At 40.6% G+C, this 21,690-nt stretch overlaps 2 protein-coding genes across 4 annotated transcripts; one reads left to right on the top strand and one right to left on the bottom strand.

Moving 5' to 3' along the window:
* Window positions 1-8,959: 8,959 nt before the first annotated feature.
* On the bottom strand, window positions 8,960-16,466 carry arrdc3a (arrestin domain containing 3a). 3 transcript variants are annotated; one of them, XM_007562847.2, is made up of 9 exons: window positions 16,298-16,466; window positions 15,898-16,212; window positions 13,690-13,771; window positions 13,423-13,570; window positions 13,232-13,334; window positions 12,836-13,092; window positions 12,211-12,367; window positions 11,970-12,112; window positions 8,960-11,870 (listed from the first exon to the last, which is right to left on the bottom strand). In XM_007562847.2, exons 2-9 carry the CDS (start codon window positions 16,175-16,177, stop codon window positions 11,802-11,804), a joined length of 1,239 nt encoding a protein of 412 aa, XP_007562909.1. In that variant the 5' UTR covers window positions 16,178-16,212; window positions 16,298-16,466; the 3' UTR covers window positions 8,960-11,801. The 3 variants fall into 3 exon arrangements, with proteins under 3 accessions (XP_007562909.1, XP_007562900.1, XP_007562925.1); XM_007562838.2 differs by having other exon boundaries at window positions 15,898-16,466; XM_007562863.2 differs by lacking the exon at window positions 16,298-16,466 and having other exon boundaries at window positions 13,690-13,842; window positions 15,898-15,990.
* A 1,746-nt stretch (window positions 16,467-18,212) lies between these two features.
* Window positions 18,213-21,665, top strand: arsk (arylsulfatase family, member K). Its single transcript, XM_007562814.2, has 8 exons — window positions 18,213-18,482; window positions 18,620-18,749; window positions 18,849-19,008; window positions 19,105-19,387; window positions 19,480-19,651; window positions 20,398-20,622; window positions 20,705-20,920; window positions 21,023-21,665. Exons 1-8 carry the CDS (start codon window positions 18,384-18,386, stop codon window positions 21,310-21,312), a joined length of 1,575 nt encoding a protein of 524 aa, XP_007562876.1. The 5' UTR covers window positions 18,213-18,383; the 3' UTR covers window positions 21,313-21,665.
* The last annotated feature ends 25 nt before the right edge of the window (window positions 21,666-21,690 follow it).

Below are 21,690 nucleotides of genomic sequence, written 5' to 3'. Positions count from 1 at the left end.
TCGGGATTGGAAGGGACGCCAGACAACTGATCGAGTCGGGGGGGGAAAAAAAGGCATTTGTTTGATGGAAAATAGTCAATGTTCTGTTTCTGATTCAGCTCTTTACTGTCACACCAAGATTGTTCTCAAATTATCCTGTAAAATGTGTAATGCTTTGAAAAATGCCCTTCACACTTAAACAATTCACACTCGATTAGTACCATGAAAATGTTTCCCAGGAAAAGTTAACGTGAGCTTTTTATATGCTGCGTGCTTCACAGGTCATGATGTTTGCAGACTCCACCTGTTGCTTCACACTTACAGCTTTAGAGGACAATGGAGGGAAACCTCCTGAAAGACGGATGTCCGAAGCTTTATGATCGTGTGTTTACGCAAAATAACACATTTAGAATAGAATCTTCAAACACGCATAATGTAATAATGTTTTTGACTTCATACATACTGTTGTTGCAAGACTTACTTTTTCATTCTCGGTCACGGGGTTTTCACTAATTTCATTGAAGTTTTAATTTTGTAGATTATTTGTGAAATTTATGGTTCATTTAATGTTTTCAGGGCTTGTTTAATGGGGCGAGTTGGACTCATTCTTTGAAAGTCAAACTTTATTTTTAGTCAGCAGCTACACTGCCTTGCAAAAGTGAAAAGCATTTTCACGTTTTGTCAAGTTACATGCATAAATTGCAACGTCTTCTGCTGGGATTTTGTGTGGCAGACCAGCACAAAGACGGTTGTGAAAGGAACAGGCATCTTGTGTGGTTTTTAAAAATCTTTTCATGCAAGTAAACATCTGAAACGTGTGGCATGCATTTGCATCTACCCTCCTTTACTCCAATACCTCTAAATGAAATGACTTTAAACCAGTTGGCACCTGATTAACGTGTATAATTTTATCTCAGTGACAGTAAAGTTATTCTGTGGAGGACTCAGAGGTTTGTCAAAGAGCATTAGTGAACAAACTGGGTAAGGAAGATTAAGATCCACACCAGAAAGGGAAGAGATAATGTTAGAGTGTGAAAACATTTGCAAGATAAATCATTTTAGGAGCTTGTTTGTTTAGACTTAACTAGAATTCCTTGGAGATTTTTTTTTTTGTAGAAATATAAATAAAAGACACAGGTGTTTGATTTTGATTTGATAATACTCTGGAGTACAAGTAGTGTAGACATGAAAAGATTACCTTCCATCTAAACTTTTACTGTCTATACCTTTTGCTTTTGCCATTGACAGGGATTCAAGCATTCCTTGATTTCTCCTTCTGTGATAATTTCATTTTGTGTTGCTCTTTTGGGTTGCGAGTGTGTTTGATTTGCGAAAAGAAATGCAGAAAATTGTCAAGAATAAAATAAAAAACGATATGATTAATGTGATTACTAAGCAGCCTGGATAACTAGTAGCTTGCCATGAAAAAGCCTGAACTTGCAGTGTGTGCGGCGTGTGTGTTGGTCAGGGAGCAATTTCATTTATGTGTCACACATTCCTCTCCGTCTGCTCAGAACAGCACTCAGTGCTGCAGATCTCGTTTGGAGGGAAAAGAGATGAGGTGCCAAAAACTGACTCAGATAAAATGAGACCTTTTTTTTTTTTCTATTTTTTTTTGGAAGTCGCTTTAAGAGATTAAAATGAGTCACAGAACTGGTGTAAATCAGAGCAGGCTGCCCTTGTCCTAAAATTATTTGGTCTTTGTTCATGCGTGTATTTCTTAAACAAAGGAACTGGGTTATTATGACAACAACAAAAAAGAAAAAAAAAACTAAAACTAAACGAACAACTTGTTGTGGATTCAGGGGACAGAACAAAATACACATTGTTGGGATTGCTCCCACTCTTTTCTTATTGGTTGATATATTTATGTTGAATGAAACAGAATCCCTGACCTCAGGATAACAGGACCCTCGAAATGCGGCCCTGATAAGTGGGTCAGATATGGGCGGGAGAGTCAGAAGTTGTATAACCCAGAGAGAGAGGGGAAAGTAAAACTAAACCAGGATGTTTTATAAGGAGTCTGATTAAAGAAAGCGACGTTATAAATGTCAGATAGTCCTTGGAGTGAGTAAGCTCTTTGTCTTCACAGCTTAATAAGATTAGCCCATTATATTATTCCACTTATCTATTGTGTAATACCAATGTGTTCTTTGTTGCTATAAAGCCAAATTAAATCCCTTTAAGATTTCAGGAGCTGTCTTTTTTTATATAATTAATATGTTTTGCTTTCATCAGACTGTGATGCTGCTCTTGGGTTGTTTAGGGACGATTTGGACCATGCTTACTTGCTTGTGCAAATCTTTTACTTTTGTTCCACATGTGGCCTCCTGTTCTTACCTTCTTATTGCTTCTCAAACATCGGACAGGGTGACTAAGTAGTTTATCTGTCAATATAACCCAATGAGCAAAGCCGGATCTATGGGGAAATACTAGCCATGTCCGATCAGGTCCAGACCAGACAGTTGGAAACTTCTGGAACATGAGCTGATGTTAGAGGACATCTGGGAACAGATTTAACAGGATGAGAAACCAAAGTCTTATGTTTTGTTACCTTGCGCCCCATTAATAGCAGAAGTCTCTGGAACAGCATGATGAAGCCAAACTTAGCCTCTTGATCCCTGCAGTTCTCTGGAAGTCCACTAACACTCTCAACATGGGTCCGGTTTTCATGCTTTGAATGTTTTCCATATTAGGATGAGGGAACATTTCTTGTTTAGCATAACGTCCATCATGTCTTCATGACGTCACGTGACACATGGTACAGCTATAATGCTCAACGAGACCTTACATCACACACACGATGCTTTGTCACATCACAGTTACAAGCTTCAATATCCAGGTCAACCATTTTCGTCATAAATCTTGGCTTTGCTAAGGTCACTCCAAACCCTTGATTTTGTCTTTTAAGGCAGTGAGAGTTGGTCTTGTTGATGTGCTTTTGGATTATTGTCCTGCCGCTATACAACCCTAACATCCTTAATTCCAGGTTGGTTGACTTACTATGGAAAGTCTTCCAAATGCTGAAGCAGCAAAACAGCTTCGGACCATTACACTGCCACCATCATGTTTGACTCCAAGCTTGATGTTCTCCTGAAATGTTGGGTTTACACCATATGGAGCAAGACACATGCCTTATAAAAGTTTCTACTTTTGTCCCATCAGGAAGAAATGCTGACTTATATATGGCTTGTACTTGTACAGCGCTTTTATCAAGTCCAGAGGATCCCAAAGCTGCTACATTGTAGCCCCAGCTGCCCTGGGGCAGTCTGACAGAAGCAGGGCTGCAGTGCGCTGGTGCCATTGGAACCTCTGGTCACCACCAGCAGGTAGTGAAGTGTCTTGCCCCTGCTCTGTCTGTCTGAGACAGACAGAGCAGGGATTCAAACCGGCATCCCACCTAACGCAAGATGATCTCCTACCACAGTCGCCACCGTAAGAAAAATTGATTTACGTTGATCTAAAATAGGGATCGACACATCAGTGTGATAAGTTTGTGTTGCACAGATTGTAGAGGACAATTAGTAATATGCCTGGGGGAAAAAATGCAGTTTGTTGGGAGGAGTGTGGAAAAAGATAAGAGCTAGAGAAGTAGAGAAGTGGCAGAGTTGGAGCAGGGGTGATCTGATAGGCAGACAGGGGGTTAGAGAGTTTAGAGCGATTGGAAAGAGGTGACAGATTGGATGCTTGGAGGCCGAGGGGTGAAATAACAGTGCGAGATGACAGGGAGGTTTGGACACGCTTCCCAGCAGACAGCCCGCCCTCTGCATCGGCCCTCCATCTGCACCTGTTGTTTTTCACGAGCGAGACTCCCAAGCTGGGGTGGGGAGATGGTCGCCTTTTCTCCCTGTGACTCAGGAGAATCTGAGCGGCTACAGAGAGCGAGGAATAAAGCTGAGCAGGGAAATTAAAAAAAAAAAATACATGAGAGAAGAGGGGCGGGAGGTGTTTGGAGCTATGCTATGAGTCAGCCATGGCTAAAAAAAGGAAGCTGTCACAACTTCCACTGGGGACCAGCAGGGTAAAATAAGACAAGTGATGAAACTGCACTCCTCAGCTTCGCCCTGTTGCTCCCTCGAATCAGAGCGTGCACTGACCAAGGACTCTGGGAAGACAGTTGCATAAAAACACTTGGAGTTTGACCCTCTGTGTTATTGTTGGCTTGCCACAGATTGAATCAATAGGACTTAATATTCCACCTCAAGGAGAATGTCGGATCATTTGAACCACGGGAGATATAAATCCACCAGGTGATGAGATAATTTCGCTCACTGCCTGGCTTCTTTTCTCTCCGGATGACTTTCTCTTTGCCTGATTGCACCAATTAAGGAATCTATAGATACTATATAAAGCAGTGAAGGCAGACACATGATTAATTTAGTACTTAACAAGATATCAACTGGAGCATGTGGTTCGTATGTTGGCATTTTAGGGAACACTTGAGCCCAATAAGAACCCCACTAAGGACCAAGCCCTTGAACACTGGAGATTCGGAGAATCAACAACAAAGTTTTCATAGTATTAATACCTGTTCAGATTTCACTACCACAGTGTACCTTACTGGGATTTATGATATACAAAGTCACAAAGTATGACTGTGAAGCAGACAAAAAAAAGTACTTAGAATTTTCAATTTTCTTTAGATTCACAAATCTGAAGTGTTTTTTGGGTTATTTATGTTTTTTTTGCATTTGTCTGCTGTCCCCTCTAACCAAGTCTACTTTATTTAACCAGCTCTTGCTGAAATTACATCTATCAATATTTTGGAGCTTGCAGTGCCTGAAACCAGTTTCGAGCATCACCAGACTGATTTTCTTTTGCATCTTCTTTGGTGCAAAATGTGCTCAAGATTGAATGGCATGTGTCTGAACATCAATTATCAAGCCACAAATCTAACTTATCTCTACTCTAGTGCCTAAATATTTCTGAATTGAAGCCATTCCATCATAGAGCTTTTGGATACATAATTGGTTCACATGTACATGCAGATGTCAGTGACATTTGGGAAAAAATAAGCCCAAAGTCTTCAAAAGGAAGCCTGGGTTACTTCCATTCTCGGCTCTGAAAAGATTCTCAGAGCATACGAGGTTTGACAGCTGCTATTATCGAGCTCTAGCTTGATAAATAGGGCTTGCACAGTTTCTCTGATGCTACAAGCTTGCACAGCTTAAATGCCAGAAATCAAGTTGACAGCAAGGATTCACTGGCATTTCACGTATGTTCCAGCGTCGACCAGCAGCTCCTACGAAGCTCCGTGTGGATTTGCAAGAACATGTTTGAAGATGATCGCACATATATATCTTTGCATAATAAAAAAGACACCCGATAGTAGCTTTAATGTCCTGACCTAGTAGGCATTAACTTTTCACTGCTTCTATTTTAATGACGGCCCACAGAGGTGCAAACTGTGCAGGACTTCTCTGGACTGTACTGTGAGGCCTGAAACGTCTGAAGCTGTGTTTGTGTTGCAAACATGCAGGCTATGGGTGGATTGGACTGCAGAGTGCAAGCAAAGGATGTTTGGAGGAAGGGAATGCTCACCATGCTGGGGGTGTGGCGTGGCAGAGACGGGGGTCCTGGCATGGGAACATAGCACACTGTCACTCTGGCTATCATGTTCCCATCCCAGACTAAACACGAAGGAGCATAACAACGCCGGTAGCTACAATGGAGATGTTTAAATTTACTTTCAATTAACATTATCAAAATATTTCTTTTTTATTTAACTTTTTTTTTTTTTTTTTGCTTTAAAAAAATCCAGGCAGTGTGTATATTTAGATCTCCTCACTACAGAGTTAAAACAAAGGGCATTTTCAATGCATTGTATAAATAATAAATCTGAACGCTCGGGTCGGACAGTCGAGACTTGGCTATCTTTCATAGAAGGACAAACTTAAGAGTCAAGCAAGAGGCCTTAAACTGATGAGTGAAGCATACTGTGCAGCAGCTGTTGTTGACATGCTCAGCTATTTCCATTTGACAGCATATGGACAAGTGCTGAGGAAGGCAGGACATAAGTTCAGGTTTTGTCCTTCTGATTTACTGTAAATTCCCCCTCTAATAAAGAAACAGGCAGGGATCCTGTTTGGCATCGTGGTGAGCTGGTTTCTCTTTAGGCTGACAAACATCAGATGTTAAGTTTGAGCACACCACTTGCTCGGAGCAAGGTCGAAGAACGGTCAACTAAACATAGACGTGCTTATGGATAAACTTCGCACAGACTGACGTGTTTACCTTCATTTCTATTAACTGTGATGAGTTTCAGGTTTAATACAAAAATATCAGCTTAATGAAAAGTGTGTTTGATTCATTCTTAAAGGGTTGTTATTAAGAAAAATTATAATTTATTGGAAATGATTATCACCTCAGAGCAAAATTACGTTTCACATTCTTCTCACTGGCTCCATCGGTTCTACTTTAAACATCTTGCATTAAAAGGCTGCTGTTGCTTCTCAGCGTTAACCTCGCTCTAAGTTTTATGTTCAAGTTGTTTGAGTTTATTTCGGCCTTTGTAACACTGCATAAAATGTTGTTTTTTGCACACATTCATCCAGGCACTGTGCGATGATTTAAATGTGCTCCTAAACATTTTGGAGCCTGCAGCTGTACGACTTGTTCCTCTGCTTCCTGGAACACGTGAGCTAACGTCGCTGTGAGATTTCATGCTTCAGTACAGAGCTGCATGTGTGTATATTTCTATTATGTCACAGTGATGATGTGGCACCGGCGGGCCGGCATTCAGGGGGCCTCGAGCCAATCCTCCCCCCATCTACGCTGACGGTCTCTGGTCACGCCAAGCTGCTGGGACGTTCTGGATCACCAAAGGCTTCGTGTAAGTGGGATTAACTGGTGAGAGGAAACAGCTGAGGTTTATTTAGTGTCAGCATTTACTAATCAAAACTGTTGGTGAGCTCACCAACCACCACATCAGCTGCCCCCCTCCTCCGGTTCTTTTTCAATGTACAGGGTCAGATGTTCACAAAGGGCCCACAAAAGTCAAAAGGGGCCAGGGGATTGAGGCTGAGGGCTGAGGGGGGGCGGGCAAAGGCAAACCGAAGTGCTTGGTCAGTGATGCTGAGTCATCACAGAAGCTCCCTCAAGTTTTGGTTTGATTCGATTTGATTAAATGTTCTTCACATGAAAAGTTTCTTTTAAAGATTAAGAAACATCTTGCTGCATTTTGAGTGAAGTTTACATAGACTCATTTGACAAAAAAGAGTTTTTAGATGTCATAAATGTGGAGAAGCAGCATTCAGCTTCTATGCATCATAAATCTGGAACAAACTTTCAGAAAACTGTAAAACAGCTGAAACACTGAGTTCCTTTAAATCAGTCTTTTGAATCTTAATAAATGAAACATTGACCAAACTATTTGACGTGTATGAATTTGGTGATGGCTCTCATCAAAATGTAATGTTTGTACGGTGTTATAGCTTTGTAATTTAATATTTTTTTATGATGCAAAGTACCTTGAACCGCTTTGTTTATGAAATGTGCTATACAAATAAAATTGACTGTTTGAGAAACGTCTCTGTTGAATTATACAATGAATATTAACTTTTCACTTAGGCATTTTGTTGACGTGCTATGCTGTCATTCACATTCTGGGAATATTCAAACCGTTCATGTGACGTGTACATAGATACTTCATAGCTTTCAAAAAAATCGATCGGTATTAGGCCCTGATGTGATATGTAGGTCTGTGTATTACGTGTGAAATTGATTGGCTCAGCACAGTTTGCTGAACATCACAAATGGGTCGCAGTTCACCAGACCCAGAGAAGCTCTATTTTTAGTCGGAGAGCTACAGCTTATGCAAGTCAAACATTTACTGCAGCTTCACAAAATTAATGACTTTAAAAGTCTCTAGAGGTCTGTTTAAAATGTTAGTTGCAGGCTATGCTGTGACGATCACATTAATAGCCAAACAAAGTCCAACGTGACACATTAGTCCAAACACGACAATAAATGTAAACTCTTCGTACATTCCTTCTGTTTGCATACAGAAACAAACTTTAGTGTATTTTACTGGCATTTTTATGACAGACCAACATCAAGCTGCACATAATAGAGAAACGAAAAGAGTGCAAGTGTCTTTCAGAAGTTTTACAAATATGAATCTGTGTGGTATGTGTTTGTAAAGAAATAATCCCCGCAGCATGATGCTTCCACCACTGTGTTTTTTCCACCATTCAGATGTTCAGGCTGACAGGCAGTGCTGACATCCCACCACACATCGCATGTAGACTCGAAAGTTACATTTTGGATCCATTTGAGCAGAGCACCTGCTGAAGCAGCAACAGCATGTTCTTTCTTAAACATGTATAATTCTCCACAAATAAGCTAACTGAATTTTTTTTTTTTAAGTAGGTGGCAGTGGATTGCTTTTACACAATTACAATTACATAATTTGCAAATACTTTATAAATTAAATTAAATTCTGTTTCAGATGATGTAGCAACAATAAATAACGGTCCGAAACGTTATGGTCAACCATAATGTCAGCCTTAATATTAGCAACTCTTCTTGAACACCTCATGCATAAATATTTTCCCTATTAACCTAAAGCATAATTTGATCATTTGATTGATCATTATTATGTCATTTCATAACTCATATCCATCATTCTCAGAATGTAATGTTTAGTTTAGTAACTATGAGTGTATTGTCATGCAACTCAGCAGTGAAAGGTGTTGTTTTCAAACCACCACTAGGGGCAGTGTGGCACCATGTTTCTGAAGCCTGGGGAACTAAAACTCTACCCACTTAAAATATTCCAATCTTAGTCAATCATTGAGAAATGATTAGTCATCGTTTCATGCCAACTCTGCGTTCCTATAAAAGGGCAGGGTGGAAATATGTTATGAATCCAACAAAAACTTACAATTATTAAACAGAAATATTCGAGAGTTCAAAGGTTTATTGGATACAAGAAAACTTGTCCAGGATATTTATGTAAACAAAAACCCGCCTCTGCTTGTTTTAATTTAAAGTTTTATTTAAATCAAAAGGAAGAACAAGACAAAGGTTAAATCATTCAGAACATAGTATATTCATAGAATAACTACACATCATCATGATTAACAGACAAAACAATAAGATACAAACAGAAACAAATGGAGAAAGAAAATTCAGTGAGTAATATTGCACTTCGTTTCTAAAATGTTTCAGACCCCTTCACCTAAGTTTTCTTCTTCTTTTTTTTTTTTAAATATCTGAACATTTCAGTTCCTGCCTTTATTACTAGGTCAGGAGTTTAGCTTAGTTTTGACACTGGACTACTTCTGAAGTCCAAGCAAATGGACTATGGTACTGACCAAACCTGAAAGCTTATTCTTTACCGCAGTTTCCCTAAGATAAAAACAAAACAACAACAACAAAAAATAGAACTTCAAACTGCGTTTAGACAAGTTTACAACTGAGGAATTGTTTAGTCTACAACCCTACGACTGCTAAATGTTTCTCCGGGAGGGTGGAGTGTGGGAGGTGGGGGACACTGATCAACAGCTGCCACCCACAAACTGGGATGAGGGGTAAAATCAGGGAAATCAGGAGAAAAACTAAAATGGTTGTAAAAAACCCCACAAAAAAACCCACTAAGAATGCCCACGTAAATGGAAAAAAAAGAGATAATATACACCATTTATCATCATAGACAAGGTTTCATTCTTTAACAAACTTACTTTAACAAAAAAAGGACCTTTTTTTTTCTCTTCCCTTTTTCAACTTTTTGAATAAACATCGAAAGGTCAAAGAACGTACAGGCGTGGACGAACACAAACGAGAACACCGGTTAGAGCAGACGTCGAATGAAACGAGGAACCGTGTTACGGTCTTTTTCTGCAACAAGGCCACTAAGATAAGATCACTTTATTAACGTTCTGCAGTTTGTCCGTCACTGTCAGAAGCCGTTTGCTTTAGTTGCCAGAAGGATTTCGATAAAAGCGTGCACACGCAAGCTAGTGTTAGCTAGGTTTCAAAGAAAGAAAAAAAAAAAAAACAAACAAAAATGTAAACTTAAGTTTCTAACATTAAAACAGAGTGAATAATGCTTTAATATCCTAAGCGGCACTTCCTTACTGAAAGCCCCTTTATTACATTGTTAGTACCGACGTGTTTTCAACCAGACCTTCACCACTGAACGCTAATTTGTATTTTTGTTATATAAAAAAAAGTGCTGCTTTTTGTCTTTTATGACTATGCCAAACCTCTATTACAAGTGGTCTATTATATGAAATGAGTTAGAAAACCAATGTATTACTCATTATTCCTACTACTACTTGTTCTGACCAGCCTGTATAGAGGTTTAGCACAGACTCCGGCTTTCCGTTTGTGCCGAGTTTGCTTCTTCAGCACAGAGGCAGACATTCCTCTTACTTCATGTTCCTCTTTTCTTTTCTTTTTTTTTTTTTTACTTATACATTATTATTAGCATTGTGGTTTCACTGGTCTGGCAAAAAAGTCTGTTGGTTGGGATGCAGTAAGCAAGTGCAGCAGGACAAAAAGGGAATGTGATTCATCTCAAAAGCTGTCTCGCTTGTCTGCAAGACTGTTCTCTCATTTTGGTAGTTAAAAAAAAAAAAGTTTGAACAGTGCAATAAAAAAAAAAATCCACTTTTTAAAACCACTTGGCAAGTGAAAAAACAAAAACGCACACCTGAGACAGTGCTTTTAGGGCAGTAATGCCAGTCGGATATACTCTGGCACAAGGACTGGAGGGGCTGCAGGCAGTTAGGGTTAAGTCTCTCTAAAATACACACTTGTCTTCTCGGCTACGTTTTGAGTGGCAAAAGCAGGACTGCAACCCCACCAGTCCGAAGCCAGAGCAACCCTGGAACCGAAAACTCAGAAAAAGCTTTTAGCAGTTCAAGATACAAAGAGAATAACAGAAACTACGCAACACAAAAAGAAGGAAGCTAGACGGGAATTCAAACTACGGAGGCAACACCTTACTTAACAGCTTCCACCAACACTTAGAGGAAAAAAAAAAAAAAAATCTAAGGTAACTTATTAGTCGCCATGTACTGAAAAACGGAAAAATCGCTAACTGCTCAAAATAAATTCAGTGCATTTCATACTTTCAGTCTTTTTTTTGTTTGTTTTCAAAAGTCAAACATTTTGCAGATGATACTCTTAACTGTTAAGCCTGTAGTCTGCTTTTTCCGGTCTGGTCTTTTCCAAAACTGAAAGCAAACCATTAGTGATTTGTGTAAAAAAAGAAAATTAAACAGAGCCACCCAACTCAAGTAAAGAACAAAAATGTGCAAAACAAAAATCCCCCACATGAGGCAAAAGGAATTAGTCTTTGCTCTGTTTTGAACCACTGCTTGCAAGCCTTAACTATAATTGTTAGAACAGTTACTTTCCTTCAATCATCCCATGTTTTTAAAGTGATTCTGCTGAAGTCTGGACATGGTTAGTTTCCCCCCTTTGTGTAAGGAGCCACATCCTCAATGTGCCACAAATACAGAAGAGTTGAGGCTGAAGAGGAGCTTGGCAGGCTGAGCCTTGGTGACTCCTCCTCCTCCAACTTCTTCACCAGGGCTCCACTGCCAGCCTCCACGCAGGCTGAATATTCCTCAGGAAGATGGTGAAACCCCATAGCGGAGAAGTCTTTTTCTCTTTCTGAGGAAAAGGCGGAGAATGCGTCGCCTCGTCCGGCTCGACGTTGGGCAAGTCTTTTGTAGGTCAGATCTCACGGTTTTCTCCAGATATCAACAGCATTGTGTCAATGTCGTCATCCGAGAAAATGTTCAAGTTCGGCCTTTCAAGGCGGTTCCTTTAGGTACCCCGACTCACTTGGGGTAAGTTTAAGGAAACGCTCAGCGTGATGGACAGGCATCGAGCCTGCGCTCCTCTGCACAGCCGGAGTGATCTGGGTTAGGATCAATCTGGAGGAAAAACAGGCGATTATTTAAGAGAATGGATGATTTCTGGAATACAACTGATCAGATGATTTTTTATTTTATTTTATTTTTTTTAAGGCTTACCTCAGAGTACAGAGGAGGGGGCTGAAAGCGGAACTCGTGAATATAGGCCAGGAGAGGACCCTCCAGTTCCTCTCGGACCACTGGGGCATCCAGGCGGCCTTGCCTCTGCTCTTCTGTCACAATTTCTGCGTAGCTTGGAGGAGCTGTGAGTAAAAAAGAAAAAAAAAAAAGTTTTAAAATGAATTCCTGATTCATCTAAAGCAGGTGCGTACATTTCAATCACGACATCAAGTGAATCTACCTTCAGGCCTCTCTGGTAGACCCATGCTCAGCCAGGTCATGCTGCACTGACTGCTGACGCTGGAGGTGCGGGAGCCAAACGGATGGAGTGGAATGGTTCCGATGACCAGGGGTAAGTTCAGGGACAGGTTTATTGCCCCCGGGATGTCCACGTAGACCTGAACACAACAGCAGTTTAAAGATCAATCAGAGGCAAAGCAAACTAATTAGTTCTGTGTTTTGCAGTGGAGTGAACACTAGGTAATTAGCTTGACTTTACATTTTAGATATGTGTGTCAGTGTCTAGCAATCAGTTGCTTAGGCTGGAAGGATGACTGCTCGAAGGGTAATGAGATTAGGCGCCCAGAGGGCAGGTGTTGCTCCAAGGTTTCTGGGCTAATGCTCTTAGTGCCATGAGGAGGGTACAGTCCAAGCTCTGGCTGTCTAAGCCGAGCCAGGACAAATAGTGTCTACTAGGAAATATTGATTATATACCGATAGCAGTTCTGAAAATAGGTCGTGGTGATAATAACGTTATGCAAGCAGAGACCCTTGCGTTTGCATGACTGTCATTTCTGGACACTTGAGCCGAATGCCTGGAAAGCGCGCGAGAGATGGCGCTCCACACACCGCAGGCCGGCACTCACCATGAGAGAGTACTCCACTCGGATGATGCTGCAGTCCAGGATGGAGGGCGAAACAGGAGGAATCTTCAGCATCTTGCCGTTCCAGGTCTCCGTTTTGCCAGACGACAGAGACTCTCCCCGCAGGTTGGCGACCAGTTGCTTGACCTCCTTCATCTTCCCTTTGGCATAGAAGGTCTGGGTCTGGTAGATGGCCGCCTTTGGCACCACCATGCGGGACGAGCAGTTCTCGATCTCGGCGAAGATTTGAATCGACTCTCCTGTGAGATGGGGAAAAAAAAAATTAAAAAAAACATTAACTGGTGTTTTTCCAGTCACAAAAGCAGCAAATGCATATGTACGCATGCATGATGTGAGGACAAAAACAAAACGTTGCATTTGCTACCATCTTATTCTCACCTGGGGTGTATCCCTTCCTTTCAATTTTGGCACTTAGGGAAATAGGACCTGAGGTGCAGAACCAACAGCAAAGCGTCTTGTCTGCAGTGCCAGCCTGTGGTGACTGAACAAGAAAGACCAGAAAGCCATTTAAAAATCCATTCGGCTTGTCAAAAAAACAAAATACTATGGGTCATTTCAGAAGAGCTCACCAGCAATAATGGAGTGTTGATGTCAATGTGCTCAAAGACTGTAAATTCCTTCTTGGTCTTCAATGGCAGCAGCCATGGCCTGTGCAGCTCTGCCTTTACCCAGTAGCGCACACTGCCATGCTTTCCTTCGAAAGAGGTAGCCAGAGGTCTGCAGGAGAGACGCAGAGAGGAGAGAAAAGGTTGAGACGAACGCCAAAAATTCAAACATAAGTACGGTGGAAAGCGAACACATGGTCTCTCGGTTCCACGTTGTACCAGACCACTTACGTCTGTGGAAGCTCGAGGCTGAATGCGTACTCATGCCTTCCTGCATGGATGGTAGTGAGTCCTTCCTCTGAGTTGTCATCGTCTGAAAAACAAGGAGGACAATATTCCAAACACATGTATACCATACCTGGGCAAAATGCTCTACGAAGGCATCTGAAAAATCATATCAAGAAAGAAAACAAAACAAAACAAAAAAAACAAAAAAAAACACAGGGTGGGGGAGACAAAAAGAGAATAAACGTGTTTTACAATTAAATTTGTCTGGAAAAAAAATTATTGTATTGAGAGACAAACAGCAGAGAAATGTTAAAAAAAGGGAGATTAAAGAAGTTGAATGATTAGAAAGAGGGTTGATTATGTATGATAGGGCTTTGTATGAATAAAAATCAAAATACCCCAGATAATTTACATGGCTTCTGAATATTTTTTAATCTGAAAGACTCATACTTTTGCCAGCTCCGTTTTCTAGATTGCTTTGTCATTTTTATATATTCTGAATGTTTGAATATAAAAAGTTTTAACTATTTTTGTAGGCGTTTGATTCATGTTTTGTAAGTCATGAAACTGCGCGAGTGGTAACTTTCAATTTGGGAGTGCCAGAATTAAAGTGTGACCTAGAAAAGTATAAGATTGATTCTTTCAATAGAAACTTAAATCCAATTTGAATGCTTCCGAAGAAACAATGCCGAAATCTTTCAAAAGCTGCTTGCCAAAGACGACTAAGGCCACCAGAGCAGAATTTGGTGAGACACAAAAAGACTACAAATCTTTAAAGATAGAAATATAAAAAATAAAAATAGTTACAGTAAGCTTTTTAAAAATGTAGATATTTTGGGAAATCATTCTGTAGAAACACTTATATTATACTGCATTATTATTTTAAGTGTATGTTTTGGAAGAAAAATTACATAATTGTTATTAAAATTTAAGAGGGTTTGAGTTATGTAAAGGATGTGATTTGAGTGCCAATCAAAGCCAAAACCACCTATGGAAATTTAAATTCTACCTCTTAGGAAATGGCACAAAGTACTGAAGCTAAAATATTGTTTTCCATACTTGCTTGTAGGCAAAGCAACGCACCATCACACAACAGAACCAGAAAGTTTCGGATTTTTGCTCCATAAAAAGGTGAACAGGGATTCACCTACGCTTGTAAAAACGAAAACTCAATGCAATTTTTAGTTGAGAGGATAGTTTTTGCTAAGCTGTGTCTGCCAGCTCAGCACAGCACACCCTCCCCCTAGCAGCAGCAGCAGCAGAGTGGTAAACAAGTGCGGATCTGTCACTCACACGGCAGCCTCCAACAGGAGGAGACCGGCCTAAACCGGTGCGAGCAGCTTCTCAGCGGCAGCGCAGGGCGCATTCACTGCGCGGCGCTGCAGGCTCCGGTACTGCAGACCCGCAACTATCACCCATTTCTAACAATTAACCACTTCATTGTTCACAGAACGCCTTTACAACGCGTTTAATTATTATTATTGTTTAGTTTAATTCCATTCATTGCCTCGTCTAAAGCCACTCCAGAGTGCTGAGGACATTTACATTAGCTACCGAGATGAAAACAACATCACAATTTCGTTTGAAAGTGGCCAACTTAAGTGTCCCACACATAAAAACGCTAAAAGACTTAATTGAAAAAGCTTCCGCAGTGATATTCTGCAGGTGTTCTCCTTATTGAAAAAAGTTGCTGAGTGGTCTGTCACTCTGCAAAACCATGATGTCATTGACTACACGTAAGAGCATCTCCACCAATCACAAGCGAGAAAAGGAGGGGATGCGCCGTGGCTCCGCCCACTCTCAATCCAGTTTTCTGAACAGGATTGAACCGCTTTGAACAATAGGGGAAACTTCGAGGTTGTTTCCCGATAAAATTTCTTAACAAAAACTTTACATTTGTCATTTTAAGTGTCCAATGTGCTCTACTGTGGCGGAACATTTCGTTTATTTACATTTTAGGCAAGAAGTACGTTAAAAACAAAGAAAGATGCTATAGAGATGCTGTCATTCATTCTGACACCTTGACTACAAACAAGCAAGCAAGGAAGGGGACATTGTCAAAAAGTAAAATACTCGACTACGTCTAACTGTAGACGATAGAGGCCACACAATTATCCGGTTATTTAGTTCATTTTATAGTCATTTGCCATGACCCCCGGGAAGCATCACTGCTGCTACCAAACTTTGCGAAAAATGCGAATAGAAACTTACCTCTCTCATGCCCAATTAAGATGTCTTTGTGATTCAGGTACTCCACTTCTTCCGTGTAGTTCTGGGTGTAGGCAGTGTTGGATCCAGCATTTCTCGACTCGGTCCAGCGAACTTTAGCGAAACCCTTCGCGTGGATTTTGAGAGACTTGACGCGGATTTCTCCGGTGACTTCGATGATCACCCTCCCTGAGACGCAGTCCCCGCTGGAGAACACGGGGACGTTGCTGTCATTGAAACAGTCGTAGCTTACAATGAAGCTCTTCACCTTTCCTAGCACCATGGCGGAGAAGAGACCTTGAGCTCTGAAGCAGAAGTCTATGAAAAAAATAATCTCATAAGGAGAAAAATAATAATAATAAAAAAAAGAGGGTAAAGGGGGATGCAGATTGTAGACACTGACCAGTATCTCTGCCCTGCAAAAAGCAGCAGGCACGATCAGTGGCTTCTTTTTGAGCAGTTCATTGAGCTATGTGAGGGCTGATTAACAGCAGTGGATGCTGTTATCATCTGCCTATCCTGCTTGATGGTCTCCAGTCACAGACAAGGAAACCCCCGAAGCTCAGCTCACTTTAAGCGACAGGCTGGGTGAAAAACAACCATGTGCGCATGCGCCGGGCGCTGCTGCCCTCCCTCCTCCTTCCTTCTGGAACAAGGCAGACAGCAGAGGAGTGCGGCCCGGCTCACATTCTGTAAACAGGTTTACTGAATGTAAACGCTTGGTAGAAAAAAACAAAAAAAATACACGTCGCAGTTATTTCAAGGGTGAGGCTTCTCAAATCAGCTGCAACATTAGATATGTATTCATAAATGGTTTAAACGTGCTTATGTTGCAGCTAAAGAAAGAGCAAAGTGTGTAATGTGTAATCCCTTCTCTGTGTTGGGATGTGGTGACATTCTGCTCCTTCTTACTGGACTCAGCATATATTGCAGCACAGTGCCTTATATGATTCAGTTAAAGCCATACAGATTAGGGTTTTGTCATGCAATGACAGCTGTAATTTTGTAGTACTATATAAGGACAGGATGCCTACACATCATCTGATAAAGCTGTTGCTTTGATAAGCTTCAGGATCGCTTTTACTCCTGCATCTCGGTGTCTGTGTAAGACTGCAGCTTCCAGGCTTTAACACAACGTTTCTTTTACTGTCTGTACAGCCGAGCATTGTTACATCAACAGTCCTGCATTTTTTTTTTGCACGGTGCCTGCATTAAAGGCCATGCAAAATTGTTGGAAGCAGAGCATATCCACGAAGAGACTGCAGAAGAAGAGAATGTTCTCAAGGGTTTTAAAATATCTGATATATTCCCCTTATATTAATTCTGAAATAATCTTTGCAAAGATGAGCACTGCTCCTATTGTGTTGAGCTCTCTTTTTCCAGAAAAACAACTCGTAAGGCTCAAAACGCCACCCCGTGGCCATCAGTGTTGCTAGCATGAGCTGCAGAACCACCTGTTGAATGCCGCAGAAAGCCAAGGCCTCTGTTTTTCCTCAAACAAGTTATGGTGTCATGTGGAGATTATAATTTCTTATTGCTAACTTTGTTAAAATAAATATTTATGCCCAGTGGTGGTTATTGCAAACTAACTTTGGGCGATCCTCTTCTTTCCCACTCTTTAAACACATACATTTAAAAAAAAATACTAATAATATTGTACAAGTTTGACCAAGGTAGTTTTAATCTGAGGTAAAGATGCTAAATTCTCCCCCGAAACAGTGTATTTTCTTTAATAGAATAAAGGTTTCATAAATTAAAGTTGTGCAAATATTTTTTTTTCTGTTCAGAGCAGGACGATGCAGCTCAAGTTTAATCAGCTGAATTACTTTAGATTTCCAAATAAAGTTGAAAAACAAACTTTATTGTCCTTGAAAGTAAACGTGATCACTCTTTAATTGATCACAAGTCAGGAGTTTTGAATCAGATGCCTTCTTCAGCATCATTACTCAACTCTAAATTTGGTTATTTACCACAGCTCGACATTAAGTTGCTTACAATCATGCTAAGGGTAGCAATTTCAGTAATACAACAAAATGTACAAAAATAGTTGTGATGGCTGCAGAATCTGCTCAGCAATATTGTGGTACATAGATAAATGCTGCCCTCTAGAGTTTTCATTTGCCATGTTAAAAAGTTTGTTTGAACCGTGTTTAGTTTGTAATTTGTAAGAGTTCTTTTTGTTTTTAAAAATATTAAAGGTGGTAAATAATGCATAGTTGTATTATTTTTGTTTTACTTTCCCTTGTTTGTTTAATCCCCCAACCGTTACTGGAAAGTTAATTTTAAGAAAACTCTTATTTTGAAAACTTCACCCGGATGTGAATCTCCTCGGTGGGCAATCTCGACAAGGAAGAAGTTTTTTTTTTATTATTATTATTATTATTATTATTATTATTTCTGCGCCGATTAATTTAATCACTTTTTGGCAAATGTTTTATTTCACCTAAGAAAATGCGTTATTTTATAGGATTTGAATAGAAGGTGTAAAAATGTTTTTGTTGGCTTTTATTTTCTTCCTCCAAAGCTGTGGCGAAAGTAGCCAGAATGTTACCAGACCAAACATTGTTATGGTGATGAGTGATGCATTTGTAAGTATGATTTGGACTACACGTTTATTACAAGTTTTGCGTCATGAACAGTGACTTTCTGTATTGTAGGCAGATTTAGGTCACCCCCGTTATTTATTTATCAATACTTGGTGTTTATGTGTTTGTGTTTGTTTCAGGATGGTCGACTATCGTTTGATCCAGGCAGCAAAGTTGTGCGTCTCCCGTATATAAATTATCTCCGGGAGCTGGGCTCTACTTTTCTCAATACTTACACAAACTCGCCCATCTGCTGCCCTTCAAGAGCAGGTACACTTAGTTATAAATAAAATAATAATAATAATAATACTTTTTCCACGATACTCAAATGAGGAGATATCAGATTAATTTCCTGAACCTTTTCTGCAGCAATGTGGAGTGGTCAGTTTGTTCACCTCAGTCAGTCATGGAACAACTACAAGTGCTTGGATGCGAACTCAACCACGTGGATGGATTTGCTGGAGAGGAAGGGATATCGTACAAAGATGCTGGGAAAGCTGGATTACACCTCAGGGAGTCACTCAGTCAGGTGGGCAGGAGAAACAATGTTAGGCCTTTCTGTCAGACCTGATTGTCGGATGCCCATAGATTTTATTGATTTTTCCCCCCCCCCCATGTGCTGCAGTAATCGCGTCGAGGCGTGGACTCGAGATGTCCGGTTCCTTCTTCGCCAGGAAGGCCGGCCTGTTTCCCAACTTGTTGGCAACATGTCAACCAGAAGAATTATGGAAAAAGACTGGAAGAACACAGATAAAGCTGCTCAGTGGATCCGCCAAACAGCTGCCATGTCAAAAAAACCTTTTGCTCTATATCTCGGCCTCAATCTGCCTCATCCCTATAGAACTGAATCTCTGGGCCCTACAGCTGGAGGATCCACTTTCCGTAGCTCGCCGTACTGGCTCACAAAGGCATTCTATTTTTTTTACTGTTATTCTTTTATCATACACCGTGATTACTTTGCGCCGCTTCACTAAATAACTTTTGTTTTCCGTGTTCACAGGTGTCTTCTGAGCTTGTCTCTGTTCCTAAATGGTTGCCTATGGCTGCCATGCATCCTGTTGACTACTACTCCACCTTCACCAAAAACTGCAGCAGCGACTTCACTGAGGAGGAAATCAAAAGCGTTCGGACCTTCTACTATGCCATGTGTGCGGAAGCAGATGCCATGCTGGGTTAGTTGAGAGAAAGAGTTTGGAAGAAACTGGAGTACGATTATTGACACATTATAGCTTGGTAAGGGCTACAGCGCACATTTAAAAAAAAAAACGAAAAAGCGATTCCAACAGAAATGAAGACAAATGAAAGCATTTACAAGTACATATCAAGTGTATATATTTTTTAGCCAGTTATTTCAGAATGTGAAACTCATATATTACATTGATTCATTGCACAAACAGTGAAATATGTCAACACTTCATTTATTGTAGTTTTGATGATTATAGTTTGCAGAAAATGAAAGCCAAAAACAAACAAAAAAACAGTGTCTAAATGTAAAGTGTTTTAAAAGTTAAATAGTGGAAACCTTTGGTTTCACACACTACCCAGCTAATTCTAAGAAGAGCCTCTAAATGGTCTTCAAAGGTAAGTAGGTCACACAATCATGGGGAAGACTGCTGACTTTACAGATGTCTAAAAATCAAAAAAAGAACATTGCTTAAGAAGCTGGCTGTTCACAGAGGGCTCTATCCAGCCTTGTTCAATGAAAGTTAAGTGGAAGAAAAGTGTTTTAGGAAAAGGTGCAGCAGCAGCAGAGAGTGGTATTTGTGGCATTGTGGCCTGCAAGAGGGGAAATATATTTATTGTTTTAAAATAACATTTTAATTTATTGTCTTACCAACATTGCAGATATTGTGGAACATGCTCCAGGCGTCGGATTCTGATCACCGTTACGTGTTCTCCACCCCTTTTGTCTCTTCAGGTCAGGTGATTTCAGCTCTGAGGGAGAAAGGCCTGCTGGACAACACTGTTTTGATATTCACAGCCGACCATGGGGAGCTAGCCATGGAGCACCGGCAGTTCTATAAGATGTCAATGTTCGAAGGCAGTTCTCGTGTCCCCCTGCTCATCATGGGCCCCGGGCTAAAATCTGGGCTGCAGGTCCACCAGCTTGTGTCCTTGGTTGACCTCCATCCCACTGTGCTCGGTAGGAAAGGAGAAAAACCTGTTTTAAGTTCAGGCAATAGCAGACGTACATTTTCAGTGTTTGAACTCTGTTTGCTTTACAGAGATTGCTGGTATCTCAGCTGTGGGCAATTTAAGTGGCCACTCTGTCCTGCCTCTGATCTCCACATCCAGAAATGTGTCCAAGAACGAACACCCAGAGTGGGTATTGAGTGAATATCATGGCTGCAATGCCAATGCCTCTACATATATGCTTAGGGTTGGACATTGGAAATACATTGCCTATGCAGACGGAATCAGTGTCCCCCCGCAACTTTTCAGTGAGTTTCAAACTATTTCACTTCCTTCTCATAAATACCTTTAGAGAAAGTCACAACTATGGCCGGTTTTGAACGCCCCCTTCTGTACCCTTTCTCTTGCAGATGTCACAGTGGACAAAGATGAGCTGCACAATGTGGTTCTCAGATTCCCAGACGTTCAGGCTCAACTGGACAAACTGCTGCGCAGCATTGTAGATTATCCAAAAGTCTCTTCGGCTGTCCATCTCTACAATAAAAACGAGTTTGCTGCGTGGCGGGACAGTTTGGGGAGAAACTATTCTGAGGTCATCGCTAACCTCAGGTGGCACATGGACTGGCAAAAGGACATCCTGGCCAACGAAAAAGCCATTGATACATGGCTTCACCACTCTTCAAGAACATTTTATAACTAAAGCGATGGTAAATGTTTTTAAGCTGCAAAATTACTTTAACTTTTTGTTTTATGTGTCATTTACACCAGTCGGGCAGGTCAATAAAGGCTTTTTCTATTATTTTTCTAATTATGATCTACATAGCCATCCAGATTGGTGTCAGGCAATCGTTTTTTTCTTATATTTCACTCTAATGTTCTGCCTCTTTGTTGTTTAAAATCACCTATAAAATGCACTGATGTTTGTGGTTGTAAAATTCTAAGCACTGCAGTAAGATAACTAAATAAAAATCAGGAGGTATGGATAGTTCTGAAAGACACTTGACTTACAGCTGTTTAATAAACAAGGAGAGGTGTATTAAAGTCAAGCAAAGCAAATTGTGTGGTATGGTCAATTGTA

This window comes from Poecilia formosa, unplaced genomic scaffold (assembly GCF_000485575.1).
Source record: "Poecilia formosa unplaced genomic scaffold, Poecilia_formosa-5.1.2 Scaffold5, whole genome shotgun sequence".
Lineage (NCBI taxonomy): Eukaryota > Metazoa > Chordata > Actinopteri > Cyprinodontiformes > Poeciliidae > Poecilia > Poecilia formosa.
The sequence above is the reverse complement of the archived record's forward strand: the minus strand, read 5'-3'. Positions and strand labels throughout refer to the sequence as shown.

Coding starts and splice junctions, on each gene's coding strand:
- arrdc3a (XM_007562838.2), bottom strand. CDS start 16,177: ATGGTGCTAGGAAAGGTGAAGAGCTTCATTGTAAGCTACGACTGTTTC. Junction 13,571..13,689: donor AGCCTCGAGCTTCCACAGAC/GTAAGTGGTCTG, acceptor TCTCTCCTGCAG/ACCTCTGGCTACCTCTTTCG. Junction 12,113..12,210: donor TCTACCAGAGAGGCCTGAAG/GTAGATTCACTT, acceptor TTTTACTCACAG/CTCCTCCAAGCTACGCAGAA.
- arsk (XM_007562814.2), top strand. CDS start 18,384: ATGTTTTTGTTGGCTTTTATTTTCTTCCTCCAAAGCTGTGGCGAAAGT. Junction 20,623..20,704: donor CCTCCATCCCACTGTGCTCG/GTAGGAAAGGAG, acceptor TTTGCTTTACAG/AGATTGCTGGTATCTCAGCT. Junction 20,921..21,022: donor TGTCCCCCCGCAACTTTTCA/GTGAGTTTCAAA, acceptor TTTCTCTTGCAG/ATGTCACAGTGGACAAAGAT.